At 65.4% G+C, this 10,752-nt stretch overlaps 1 protein-coding gene across 4 annotated transcripts; it reads left to right on the top strand.

The window, feature by feature from the left end:
* Nucleotides 1–272: 272 nt before the first annotated feature.
* Nucleotides 273–10,622, top strand: SIGIRR (single Ig and TIR domain containing). Of its 4 annotated transcripts, none has more exons than XM_055355704.2 (10): nt 273–443; nt 6,313–6,472; nt 7,447–7,645; nt 8,134–8,267; nt 8,383–8,523; nt 8,772–8,915; nt 9,176–9,278; nt 9,347–9,497; nt 9,802–9,991; nt 10,279–10,622. In XM_055355704.2, exons 2-10 carry the CDS (start codon nt 6,466–6,468, stop codon nt 10,440–10,442), a joined length of 1,233 nt encoding a protein of 410 aa, XP_055211679.2. In that variant the 5' UTR covers nt 273–443; nt 6,313–6,465; the 3' UTR covers nt 10,443–10,622. The 4 variants fall into 4 exon arrangements, with proteins under 4 accessions (XP_055211679.2, XP_055211678.2, XP_063566908.1 ...); XM_055355703.2 differs by having other exon boundaries at nt 370–474; XM_063710838.1 differs by lacking the exon at nt 273–443 and adding an exon at nt 503–1,005.
* The last annotated feature ends 130 nt before the right edge of the window (nt 10,623–10,752 follow it).

Genomic DNA, 10,752 nt, shown 5'->3' with positions numbered 1-10,752 from the left:
AGGGAGGGGCGCCTATGGGGTCCTCTCGTCCCTGCACCTGGGGTGTTGAGGGAGGCAAGAGAAGACATCGGGGCCACTTGAGGGTGGGGTGGGGGTCAAGGCAGGCTTCCTGGAGGAAAGGGAAGAGGTAGGGGCGGACGCGCAAAACCCTGAGGGCGGTGGACGCTCCGAAGTGTCCCCAAGGCTCTGGGGCTCCGGGGCTCTGCGCGCTGGTTGGGCTGGTTTGGCCACTGGCCCCAGGCCCGTGCGGCAGCGGCTCCCGGGCAGCAGCGCAGCCTCCAGCGCCAGCCTTGGGCGCAGAGCGGGACGCTGGGGTCCGCCCCCGCCCTGACTGCGGGGCGGGGCCGCACCTGCTGCCGCTGCCGGGGCTGTTGCCGCTGCGCACCTGGCTCAGGTGAGCTGCCCCGCCCCCGCCCGGCGCGAGCCCCAGGTCCTGGCAGCAGGTGAGTGGCGGTCGCCATCAGACCCGCGAAGGTGAGTGGAGGTCGCAGTCCTCCCAGAGCCGCTGCAGGCCTGGAGTCGGGGCCCGGGGCGCTGCTTGTCCCTGGGCGCGGTCTCTCAGGAAATGGCTCGGGGCCGGGGAGGTTCCCGCGTCGCCCGGAAGCCCGAGCTCGCCCGCGTCCTGGCCCTTTCCAGGGCTGGGGGAAGGGAGGAAAGTGGGCGAAGGGGGCGGGGGCGACCCTTTCCTCTGCCCGACGTGGTCAGCGGCCTTTTGGTGACCCTCGGCGCAGAACAGAGCGGGGCGAGGAGCGCCGAGGCGCGCAGGGATCCCACCTCGGTCCCCCAAGCCTGGATCCCAGCTCGAGGCTTCCTGAGGCGCCGAGGGCGGACCAAGAGTCAGGCTGGGCCCGAGCTCTCCCGGCGCCGGGTGGAGCTTCCGCCATCCGCGCGCCTCTGCCCCGGCCGAGCGCCCCGAGCCGCACCCCCGTGCCCGCCTCCCGTGCCCGCCTCCCGCGCGCGTCCTCGTTCTCCGCCCTCCGCACTTGGAGGGCGCCCAGAGCGCAGGTGGGCGCGGGGTAGGGGAGCGAACCAGAGCCCCTCGGCCTGCGGGGCCGCAGCCTTTTACCCACGTTCCTGCTTCAGGACAGGCGCTGGGGGCCCAGCGCGCGCGGGGAGCGGAGGGGCGGCGCGTCCGAGCTGAGCGGGAGTCGCCCGCAGGGTGCTGGGTGCTGAGCGTCGAACCCACCGGGCAGGGGCGGCCGCGGACCGAGGACGCTGGCTGAGTCTGAGGGCGGGAGGAGCTGGCGCTTTCTAAGAACCTCAAGGTGCCCAGCAGAGTGCGGTGGGCAGTGCGAGGCGACCAGGGCCAGGGTTGGACTGAGATTCTGGGCGCCTCGGAAGAGCTATGCGGGCGAGGGTCGGAGACTTTGTGGATGTTCATGCTCACCCTGACGGTGGACTTGGGGGCTCGGGGGTGGAGGACGTTAGCAGAGAGAGGGAAGGAGGGGGTGCCAAGTCACGTCAAGCCAGCCCGGAGAGATGGTGACGCCGAGACCGGGTGCACAGAGCAGCCGCCGAGCCTGGGCTTCACAGTTGGCGGCTGACCCCAGGGCCTGTGCTGGAGGCCCTGCTCCTGCTTCCTGCGGGGTTGCCCTGGGCCCTGCTGTGCCTGCTTCCTGACCTGCAGTGTGAGGAGAACCTTCTTGAGGGGCTTCCAAGGGCCCACTTCAAGGAGGGGCTGGTATCAGGCTCTGTGGGGGAAGGGGTGCTGTCTTTGGGATCCTGAGCCCAAGGCCCACCATCACCCAAGGCTGAGTACCGGGACACAGGAAGGTCCTAGCAGGGCTGGGACTCAGTCAGACAAGTACGTGTAGAGAGCCTGCTGCTGAGAGGGTGCTCAGCCAGGGCCGGGAGGCTGGATGGCAGCCCTCCACAATGAAGCCCTGCCCCCATGTGGCTGAGGGCAGGGCCAGGGTCCAAAGGAGACCCTTGTCTGATTCTGTGGGCAATACCAGCCACCGGTCACTGGGTCCCCAGTCCCAGGTCAACCTGAGGGGTGTCAGTGTGGTGACAACATGAGATGCCGTCTGCCTGTCATCTGCTCTGAGCCAGGAGCCTCGGCCACCTGTGTTTGCTCCTTATTTGGAAAAGGGGGCACTGCCCTCCCACCCCAGCCTGAAGGGAAGGTCTACAAGATGCCATAGCCCCTTGTAACTGCTCACCCATCAGGGGAGCCATGTCTGGGAGAGGGACGGAGAGAGGGCGGAAGAGTTCTGCTGGAGCCCCATTGTTGACTGGGAGTTTCTGAAGGCCCTGTTCCCCAGGGTCAGAGGTCAGAGACACATGGGGGAGCAAACCGGCCCCTTGGCTCCTAAGTGTGAGCCCTAGTAGCGTCTGAGAGGCATGCCGCGCGGTCCCCGGTCCTTGTATGTGTGCAGGATGGCCCTGGCGGGGGTCTCCTGGCTGGAGGAGCCCCCACCCATTACCCCCGGAACCTGCCCCTTTGAGCACCCCCCGCCCCACAACACACATGCACACACACACACGCACACAAACACGCGCACACACACGCACATACTGCACACACGCACACATTGCACACATGCACACACACACACTGCACACACACACACATACTGCACACACGCACACATTGCACACATGCACACACACACACTGCACACACACACACATACTGCACACACGCACACATTGCACACATGCACACACACACACTGCACACACACACACGCTGCACAGAGGAAAGTGCCGTGCCTGGGTGGGTTGGGGCGGGCCCCAGAGGAAGGAGCCGCTTGACTCAGAGCTACAGGAAGAGCCCGGGCAGGCGGGGTGAGAACCACCAACTGCCCGTCCTCCCGCCCGCCTAGGGAAGGGGTGGGTGCCTGGGTGGGGTTTAGGGTTAGGAGAGGATGTGACTGCAAGGCCAGGAAGCTACAGGGAAAGTTCTGATCAAAGTACACAAAGACACAAGCCAGGTCCCCACCGCGCTTGGCGATGCATCCATAGCAGCCTTGGTGCTGTGGACACTCCCTGGGGCCCAGCGAAGGGGAGAGTTTGCTCCCAAAGGCACACCAATGACCAACATTTGCCCCCCGGAGGAAAGAACTGGAACCAGGTGACTGCCTTCCCTGCTGCTCTGAGTGAGCCTGTGTCAGGGCCTGGCTGAGAGGAGGCCCACGGCGCCCAAGACCCATATGCATGCATGTGTGTGCATGTGTGTGTGAGACAGAGCGAGGGGCAGCAGGAGGCTGTGTCGCATCAGTGGCCAAGGGTGGGTGTCAGGTGCAGTGCGTGTGCTGTGGGGTGCCTGTGGTCCTAGGCTCTGTGACAAGCGTTGCAATGGGTGTTGTATATACTCAACAGTTGTGTGAGGGGTCTGCAGCCTAAGCTGTGTGCAGTGGTAATGGGAGGTGTGTGTGGTAGGAAGTGTGCTGTGTAGGAGGTGCAAGTGTGCACACGGGCTGAGACTGAAGCTCTGTGCAGGTGCACATGGGCCAGAGGGCTGTGTGTATGTGATGTGTGCAGGGGAGGAGGGGCAGAGGAGAGGGTACAGGGGAAGTTAGGGAGGGGAGGGGGTACAAGGAAAGGTACGCAGGGAGGGTGCAGGGGAAGGTAGGCAGAGGAGAGGGTGCAGGGGAAGGTGTGCAGGGGAGAGGGTGCAGGGAAAGGTGGGGAGGGGAGAGGGTGCAGGGGAAGGTAGGCAGAAGAAAGGCAGGGAAAGGTAGGGAGGAGAGAAGGTGCAGGAGGCAGGCAGAAGAGAGGGTGCAGGGGAAGGTGGGGAGGGGAGAGGGTGCAGGGGAGAGGGTGCAGGGGGAGGCAGGCAGAGGAGAGGGTTCAGGGGAGAGGGTGCAGGGGAAGGTGGGCAGGGGAAGGTGGGGAGGGGTGAGCATGCAGGGGGAGGCAGGCAGAGGAGAGGGTGCAGGGGAAGGTGTGTAGGGGAGAGGGAGCAGGGGAGACGGTGCGGGAAGAGGGTGCAGGGGAGGGTTTGCAGGGAGAGGGTGCAGGGGAGAGGGTGCAAGGAGAGGCAGGCAGAGGAGAGGGTGCAGGGGAAGGTGGGCAGGGGAGAGGGTGCAGAGGAGGGTTTGCAGGGGAGGGCACCTGCTTTCTTGCTGTGCTCATATCCTGGCAGTCTGCCCTTGACTTCCAGAAGGCTCTGAGGCTGTTTTTGGAGGGAGGACTTTGAGGTCTGAGCTTGGGGCGGTCACGGAAGCACTGCAGGAGATGCCAGGGGTTCTGCTGGGCTGGGGGTGTGACCTCCCGGGCTTGCTGTGAGGGGTTGGTTTCCTGGGAAGTGTGTGCTTTAAGGACCCTTAGTGGGTGGTTCCCCTGGGTCAAGGACTTTCCTTGGAGTGTCCTCCACCGCAAAGGACTTCTTCAAGGACCCCCCTTGCCATCCCCCATGGGTGTGCGCCTCATGCTGTATCGGTTCCCGAGGAAACTGCCAAACAGTCAAACCTGGGGCCTCTGGCTGTGCTTCACCCATGGAGAGGGAATAGGTGGCAGGCTAAGAGGACTGTCCCTGCCACCACCTCTGGGGCCTTAGCGGGGAGGAATCCTGAGGGAGCTGGGGTGCAGAACCTTAGGCTTGATCCCTACATCCCCACTTCTACTGTGTCCCTGCAGCAGGGAGGGGAGTAGACAGTCAGTGCCTGTTGGATAAACAGGGTGACCCTGTGGCATCCAGTGAGGAGAGGCCCCCGGGGCCCTGGGCTGCCAAGGAAGAGGCTCTGGGCTTCTCCCTGCAGCCACCTCACTGAGGAGCTTTGGGAGACTTGAGGTGTGTGTGGCTGCTGCTACGGGCTGGGAAAGGACACAGGAACCGAGACCTCCATCCCCACCGGGCGCCGTTCACCCTCCGGCCTCACAACCGCAGGGCGAGGCTAAGCTGAGGGTTCCCGAGGTGTTTCCCGAGGTGTTTCGAGGTGTCTGTGCTCACGTGCACTCCTGACTGTAACCAGACGTGGGCCAGAGCTGGGCACCCCCCCCAACTGCATCCAGACATGGTCAGAGCTGGGCACCCCCCCCCCGACTGCATCCAGACGTGGGTCAGAGCTGGGCACCCCCCCCCCCGACTGCATCCAGACATGGTCAGAGCTAGGCACCCCCCCGACTGTATCCAGGCATGGTCAGAGCTGAGCACCTCCCCCCGACTGCATCCAGACATGGTCAGAGCTAAGCACCCCCCCCGACTGTATCCAGACATGGTCAGAGCTGGGCACCCCCTCCCGACTGTATCCAGACATGGTCAGAGCTGAGCCCCCCCCCCCCGACTGTATCCAGACATGGTCAGAGCTGGGCACCCCCCCCCGACTGTATCCAGACATGGTCAGAGCTGGGCACTCCCCCCCCGACTGCATCCAGACATGGTCAGAGCTGAGCACCACCACCCCCCGACTGCATCCAGACATGGTCAGAGCTGGGCACCACCACCCCCCGACTGCATCCAGACATGGTCAGAGCTGGGCACCACCACCCCCCGACTGCATCCAGACATGGTCAGAGCTGGGCACTCCCCCCCCGACTGCATCCAGACATGGTCAGAGCTGGGCACCCCCCCCCGACTGTATCCAGACATGGTCAGAGCTGGGCACCCCCACCCCCGACTGCATCCAGACATGGTCAGAGCTAAGCACCCCCCCCGACTGTATCCGGACATGGTCAGAGCTGGGCACCCCCCCCGACTATATCCAGACATGGTCAGAGCTAAGCACCCCCCCCGACTGTATCCAGACATGGTCAGAGCTGGGCACCACCCCCTCCGACTGCATCCAGACATGGTCAGAGCTGGGCACCCCCACCCCCGACTGCATCCAGACATGGTCAGAGCTAAGCACCCCCCCCGACTGTATCCGGACATGGTCAGAGCTGGGCACCCCCAACCCCGACTGCATCCAGACGTGGTCAGAGCTGGGCACCCCCCATGGTGTAGGGTACATCACTCACACCCCTGCCCCAAGGCCAGGCTGTGTCTCTGGCACTGCAGCACCCCCTGCAGTGGCAGCTCTGTTGAAGGGGACAGCCAGGAGTGAGGCCAACTGCCATCTCGGGAGACAGGGTCCCACCTGGTGTTCATCCACTGCACCCCGGGGCCATCATGGTGGCCCCAGGGCCGGTGGAGGCGATCCTGGACTTGATGACCCCTCCCCGTGGCCCTGGGCTGCGTGAAGTGGTGCCCATTCTGGCCACGTGTGAGGGGCTCAAAGAGACACCCTGCTGGCCTCCGAGAACTCTGCCAGCATCCATGCGGCTGCTCAGGGTGGCATCTGGTCAGGGCCAGTGCTGTCTGTGGCCGGCAGTTACTGGTTAACTCATCCTGTTCCTGTTTAACTTGTTCCCTGGGGATGGCGGCAGCCTCTGACCTGTCCAGGTGCCCTGTCCAGCTGACTGCAAGGACAGAGAGGAGTCCTGCCCAGCTCTTGGATCAGTCTGCTGGCCGAGGAGCCCGGTGGAGCCGGGGGTGACCCTGGAGCCCAGCCTGCCCCGAGGAGGCCCCGGCTCAGAGCCATGCCAGGTAGGCAGGTCAGAGAGGGACGGGCTTGAGTTCCCCACTCCCACCTCCTGCCCCTCAGGCTGGCTCCTCATTGTGCATCCTGCTCTTATCCCAGGCACTCTGCCTGGCCACATGCCGGGGATACAAAGGCCCCTGCTCACCCCTCCCCCTGGGCCCTTGGCCCTGAAACCAGGGCGAGTGGTGAGGATGAGCCCTGCACCCTCTCCTGCCCCAGACCAGGCTCATGAGGGTCAGTAAAGCCCAGGAATACTAGGAGTGGGCACTGCTGGGGCCCACAGCGGGGTGTGGCCGATGTGTGCTGGTAGGAGACCATACCCTACTGAGAAGATGGTGGTCTGACCTCCCGCTAGGGCTCATCACCCTGATGTAAAGATGAACAAGTTCAGGCCTCAGGTGGTGGGGAGGGCTTGCCTGTGGCCAGGAGCAGAGGGCCCCAAGACCCCCAAGGCAGGAATGAGGCCAGCTGCTCCAGGCACCCAGCTCTGCCCATCCAGGTGGAAGGTGCTGGCACACTGGGCATCTGGGTCCCCAAACCCACTGGTGCCCACACTCTCTGCGGATCCCCCAGCAGAGGCAGGCCAGGCTGAGGGGTGCAGTGCCCGGCCCCTCCTAAGAGACAGGCATCATGGTGTCACCAGGGGTGGGCAACAGGTGCATCTGGGAAATGGGGGGCTGGACTCACATCCTGGGTGGACAAGCAGCCAGATGGGGCTTGAGCGTGGGCCTGGGGCAGCTCAACTGTGGCCACTGCTCTCTGTCCCCTCAGCACAGGGTGGGCGGAACACCCAAAGCCTGGCCACTACTGGGGGAAGACGTGCCAAGTGCTAAGCCTGTCCCCATGGGACTCGTGGGCAGACATGGTGTGACTGCCAAGCCACACAGAGGCCTTATTTCTTCCTGCACCACGGACCACTGTGGAGGTGGTGGGGCCAGGCACCCCGGCACAGTTGACCCACTGTGTCCTCTCTCTTCAGGTGTCTGTGATAGGGCCCCTGACTTCCTCTCCCCGTCTGAAGACCAGGTGCTGAGGCCTGCCTTGGGCAGCTCAGTGGCTCTGAACTGCACGACTTGGGTAGTCTCTGGGCCCCACTGCTCCCTACCTTCAGTCCAGTGGCTGAAAGACGGGCTTCCATTGGGAAATGGGGGCCACTACAGCCTCTACGAGTACTCCTGGTAAGAGACCCGGGTATCCAGGGTCAGAGTGACCTCTCAGACATGCCAAGGGCAGTGGTCTCCCTGACCTATGCCTGGGTCTGTAACCACCTGGCCAGACATGACACGAGCAGAGTGCCTCTGTGGACCCAGACGGAGGGTCAGTAATGTCAGGGACAGACCCTCGGGTCTGCATGGCCCCTGTAGGCACACACCTCGTAACTGCCCAGGGCTACGGGTGTCAGCAAAGTCTAGGGTCTGAATGAACGCCGACCATCTGGCCAAGTCTGTGATCAAAGGACCTCCAGGCCCCAGACCCAGGACTGGGACGGCTGTTCTGAAACAAATCTGCACCCCCTCCAGGTTCAGGTCACTTCTCTTGGCTTAAGGCCCAAGAACCACCCAGGAGGCCCAATTCTGCAGCCTCCCTGGGTGAACCCAGACAGGTGGGGTTCGGGGGTGTCCACTGGTATCCCCAGTCGACCCTGACCCTGGCTTGGTATCCCCAGGGTCAAGGCCAACCTGTCAGAGGTGCTTGTGTCCAGTGTCCTGGGGGTCAACGTGACCAGCGCTGAAGTCTATGGGGCCTTCACCTGCTCCATCCAGAACATCAGCTTCTCCTCCTTCACTCTTCAGAGAGCTGGTGATGGGGGTTCCCCAAGGTGGAGGGTAGAAGGGGACCTAGACCTAGTGAGGCCCAGGGATCTTGAGGCTTGGGGGCTGCTGGAGGGGCAGCGGCTCAGGCAACCCATCCGCAGGCCCTACAAGCCACGTGGCTGCGGTGCTGGCCTCCCTCCTGGTCCTGCTGGCCCTGCTGCTGGCCGCCCTGCTCTATGTCAAGTGCCGTCTCAACGTGCTGCTCTGGTACCAGGACGCGTATGGGGAGGTGGAGATGAACGGTGCGTGGGGCCCGCGTGGGCGCGAGGAGGGGTCGCCACGGCCTCCCTGAGATTGCGCTGCTGAGCTCGGCTTTGGAGGCGTGGGGCGGGGAGGGGTTAGCCCCCGGGGGCTCTGTGCGGCCCGGCTGGGGTTAAAGTCCGGGGCGGGTCTGCCCCTGTGCACGTGGGAGATGGTTAGGGGTGTTGGGGACCCCGAAGGCTGGTGTGAGGCCTCGGGAGCCATCGGGGTGACTGGCCGCCGTCCGCAGACGGGAAGCTCTACGACGCCTACGTCTCCTACAGCGACTGCCCCGAGGACCGCAAGTTCGTGAACTTCATCCTAAAGCCGCAGCTGGAGCGGCGTCGGGGCTACAAGCTCTTCCTGGACGACCGCGACCTGCTGCCGCGCGCTGGTATCCCGGGCCCCGCCCCGTGCCCCGCCCACCCGGAGGGCCCGCCCCGCCCCGCCCCGCCCCGCCCCATGCTCCGTCCCACCCGGGGCCCCACCCCCACCGTCGAGCTCCGCCCCCATCCCCGCCCACCCCGAGGCCCCGCCTCAAAAACCCGCCCCTCCCTTAGAGCTCTGCGTCCGGCCCCGCCCCTGAGCCTCCGGCCCCGTCCCTCCCCCGCCCCCGCCCCCGCCCCTGCGCCGCCGACGCCCGCCCTCCCGCAGAGCCCTCCGCCGACCTCTTGGTGAACCTGAGCCGCTGCCGACGCCTCATCGTGGTGCTTTCGGACGCCTTCCTGAGCCGGGCCTGGTGCAGCCACAGCTTCCGGTGGGTCCCGCGCGGGGTTGGGTGGGCCCCAGCTTTGCACCCACCCCCCTGACGGTCCCGCCCCGCAGGGAGGGCCTGTGCCGGCTGCTGGAGCTCACCCGCAGACCCATCTTCATCACCTTCGAGGGCCAGAGGCGCGACCCCGCGCATCCGGCGCTCCGCCTGCTGCGCCAGCACCGCCACCTGGTGACCTTGCTGCTCTGGAGGCCCGGCTCCGTGGTGCGGAGCAGGCGCGGGAGGGTCCGGGGCTAACGGCGGGTTAGAGATGGGCGGTGCCCGGGCTCCAGGCTGGGACCCCTCCGTGGGGAGCTCTGCGGCACCACGCTTTGTGAATGGGCCCTGGGGGGAGGTTCCGCTGCCTGGGGCCCCGATGGGGGGAGCCGCCCTTGAGGCCCCCGGAGCCACGGAATAGCTGTCGCAGGGCGTGGAACCCGTGGGCGGCCGCAGGTGTGCTCTTGGGGGCCAGGACGCCAGGGGCTTCCGAGGTGTTCACACCTGCAAACCGCCCCGACCTGGCTCCCAGACTCCTTCCTCCGATTTTTGGAAAGAAATGCAGCTGGCGCTGCCGCGGAAGGTGCGGTACAGGCCGGTGGAAGGAGACCCCCAGACGCAGCTGCAGGACGACAAGGACCCCATGCTGATTCTTCGAGGCCGAGTCCCGGAGGGCCGGGCCCTGGACTCAGAGGTGGACCCGGACCCTGAGGGCGACCTGGGTATGCCCGCCCAGCCCCACTCCCCAACTGGAGAAGCTCAGCACAGGGCGGAGTGGGGGCAGGCACAGGGCAGGGCCTGGAGGGGCTCCAGGTGTTGAGGACTTCCTGGCACCGAGGGCCCCTGCACGGCCTCTCTGCCCTGGAGGTGCTCGGCCCTCGGTCTGCCTGGGAACTTCCTGGGCCTCACAGGCCATCACAGCAGGGGGTGAGCAGTGGCAGCCCCTGGCAGTGGGTCTGGGCCAAGGCTGTGGGTGGCCACCTCAGGCGTCTCGGTCTCCCCACCCCAGGTGTCCGGGGGCCTGTCTTTGGAGAGCCATCAGCTCCACCGCACACCAGTGGGGTCTCGCTGGGAGAGAGCCGGAGCAGCGAAGTGGACGTCTCGGATCTCGGCTCGCGAAACTACAGTGCCCGCACAGACTTCTACTGCCTGGTGTCCAAGGATGATATGTAGCTCCCACCCCAGAGTGCAGGATCATAGGGACAGCGGGGGCCAGGGCAGCGGCGTCGCTCCTCTGCTCAACAGGACCACAACCCCTGCCAGCAGCCCTGGGACCCTGCCAGCAGCCCTGGGAAAAGGCTGTGGCCTCAGGGCGCCTCCCAGTGCCAGAAAATAAAGTCCTTTTGGATTCTGCTGGGGCCTCAGTCTCCTCCCGTGCGGCGGAAGGTTTCGGATTCGGCTTCCCTCTGCGGCTCTCTCAGCCCTGCACCCCTCCTCTCTCATCCCCACCCCTCCCTCTCTCATCCCCACCCGCCAAACCACC

This window comes from Gorilla gorilla, chromosome 9 (assembly GCF_029281585.2).
Source record: "Gorilla gorilla gorilla isolate KB3781 chromosome 9, NHGRI_mGorGor1-v2.1_pri, whole genome shotgun sequence".
NCBI classification, from domain to species: Eukaryota; Metazoa; Chordata; class Mammalia; order Primates; family Hominidae; genus Gorilla; species Gorilla gorilla.
This window is presented reverse-complemented; position numbering and strand designations above follow the sequence as displayed.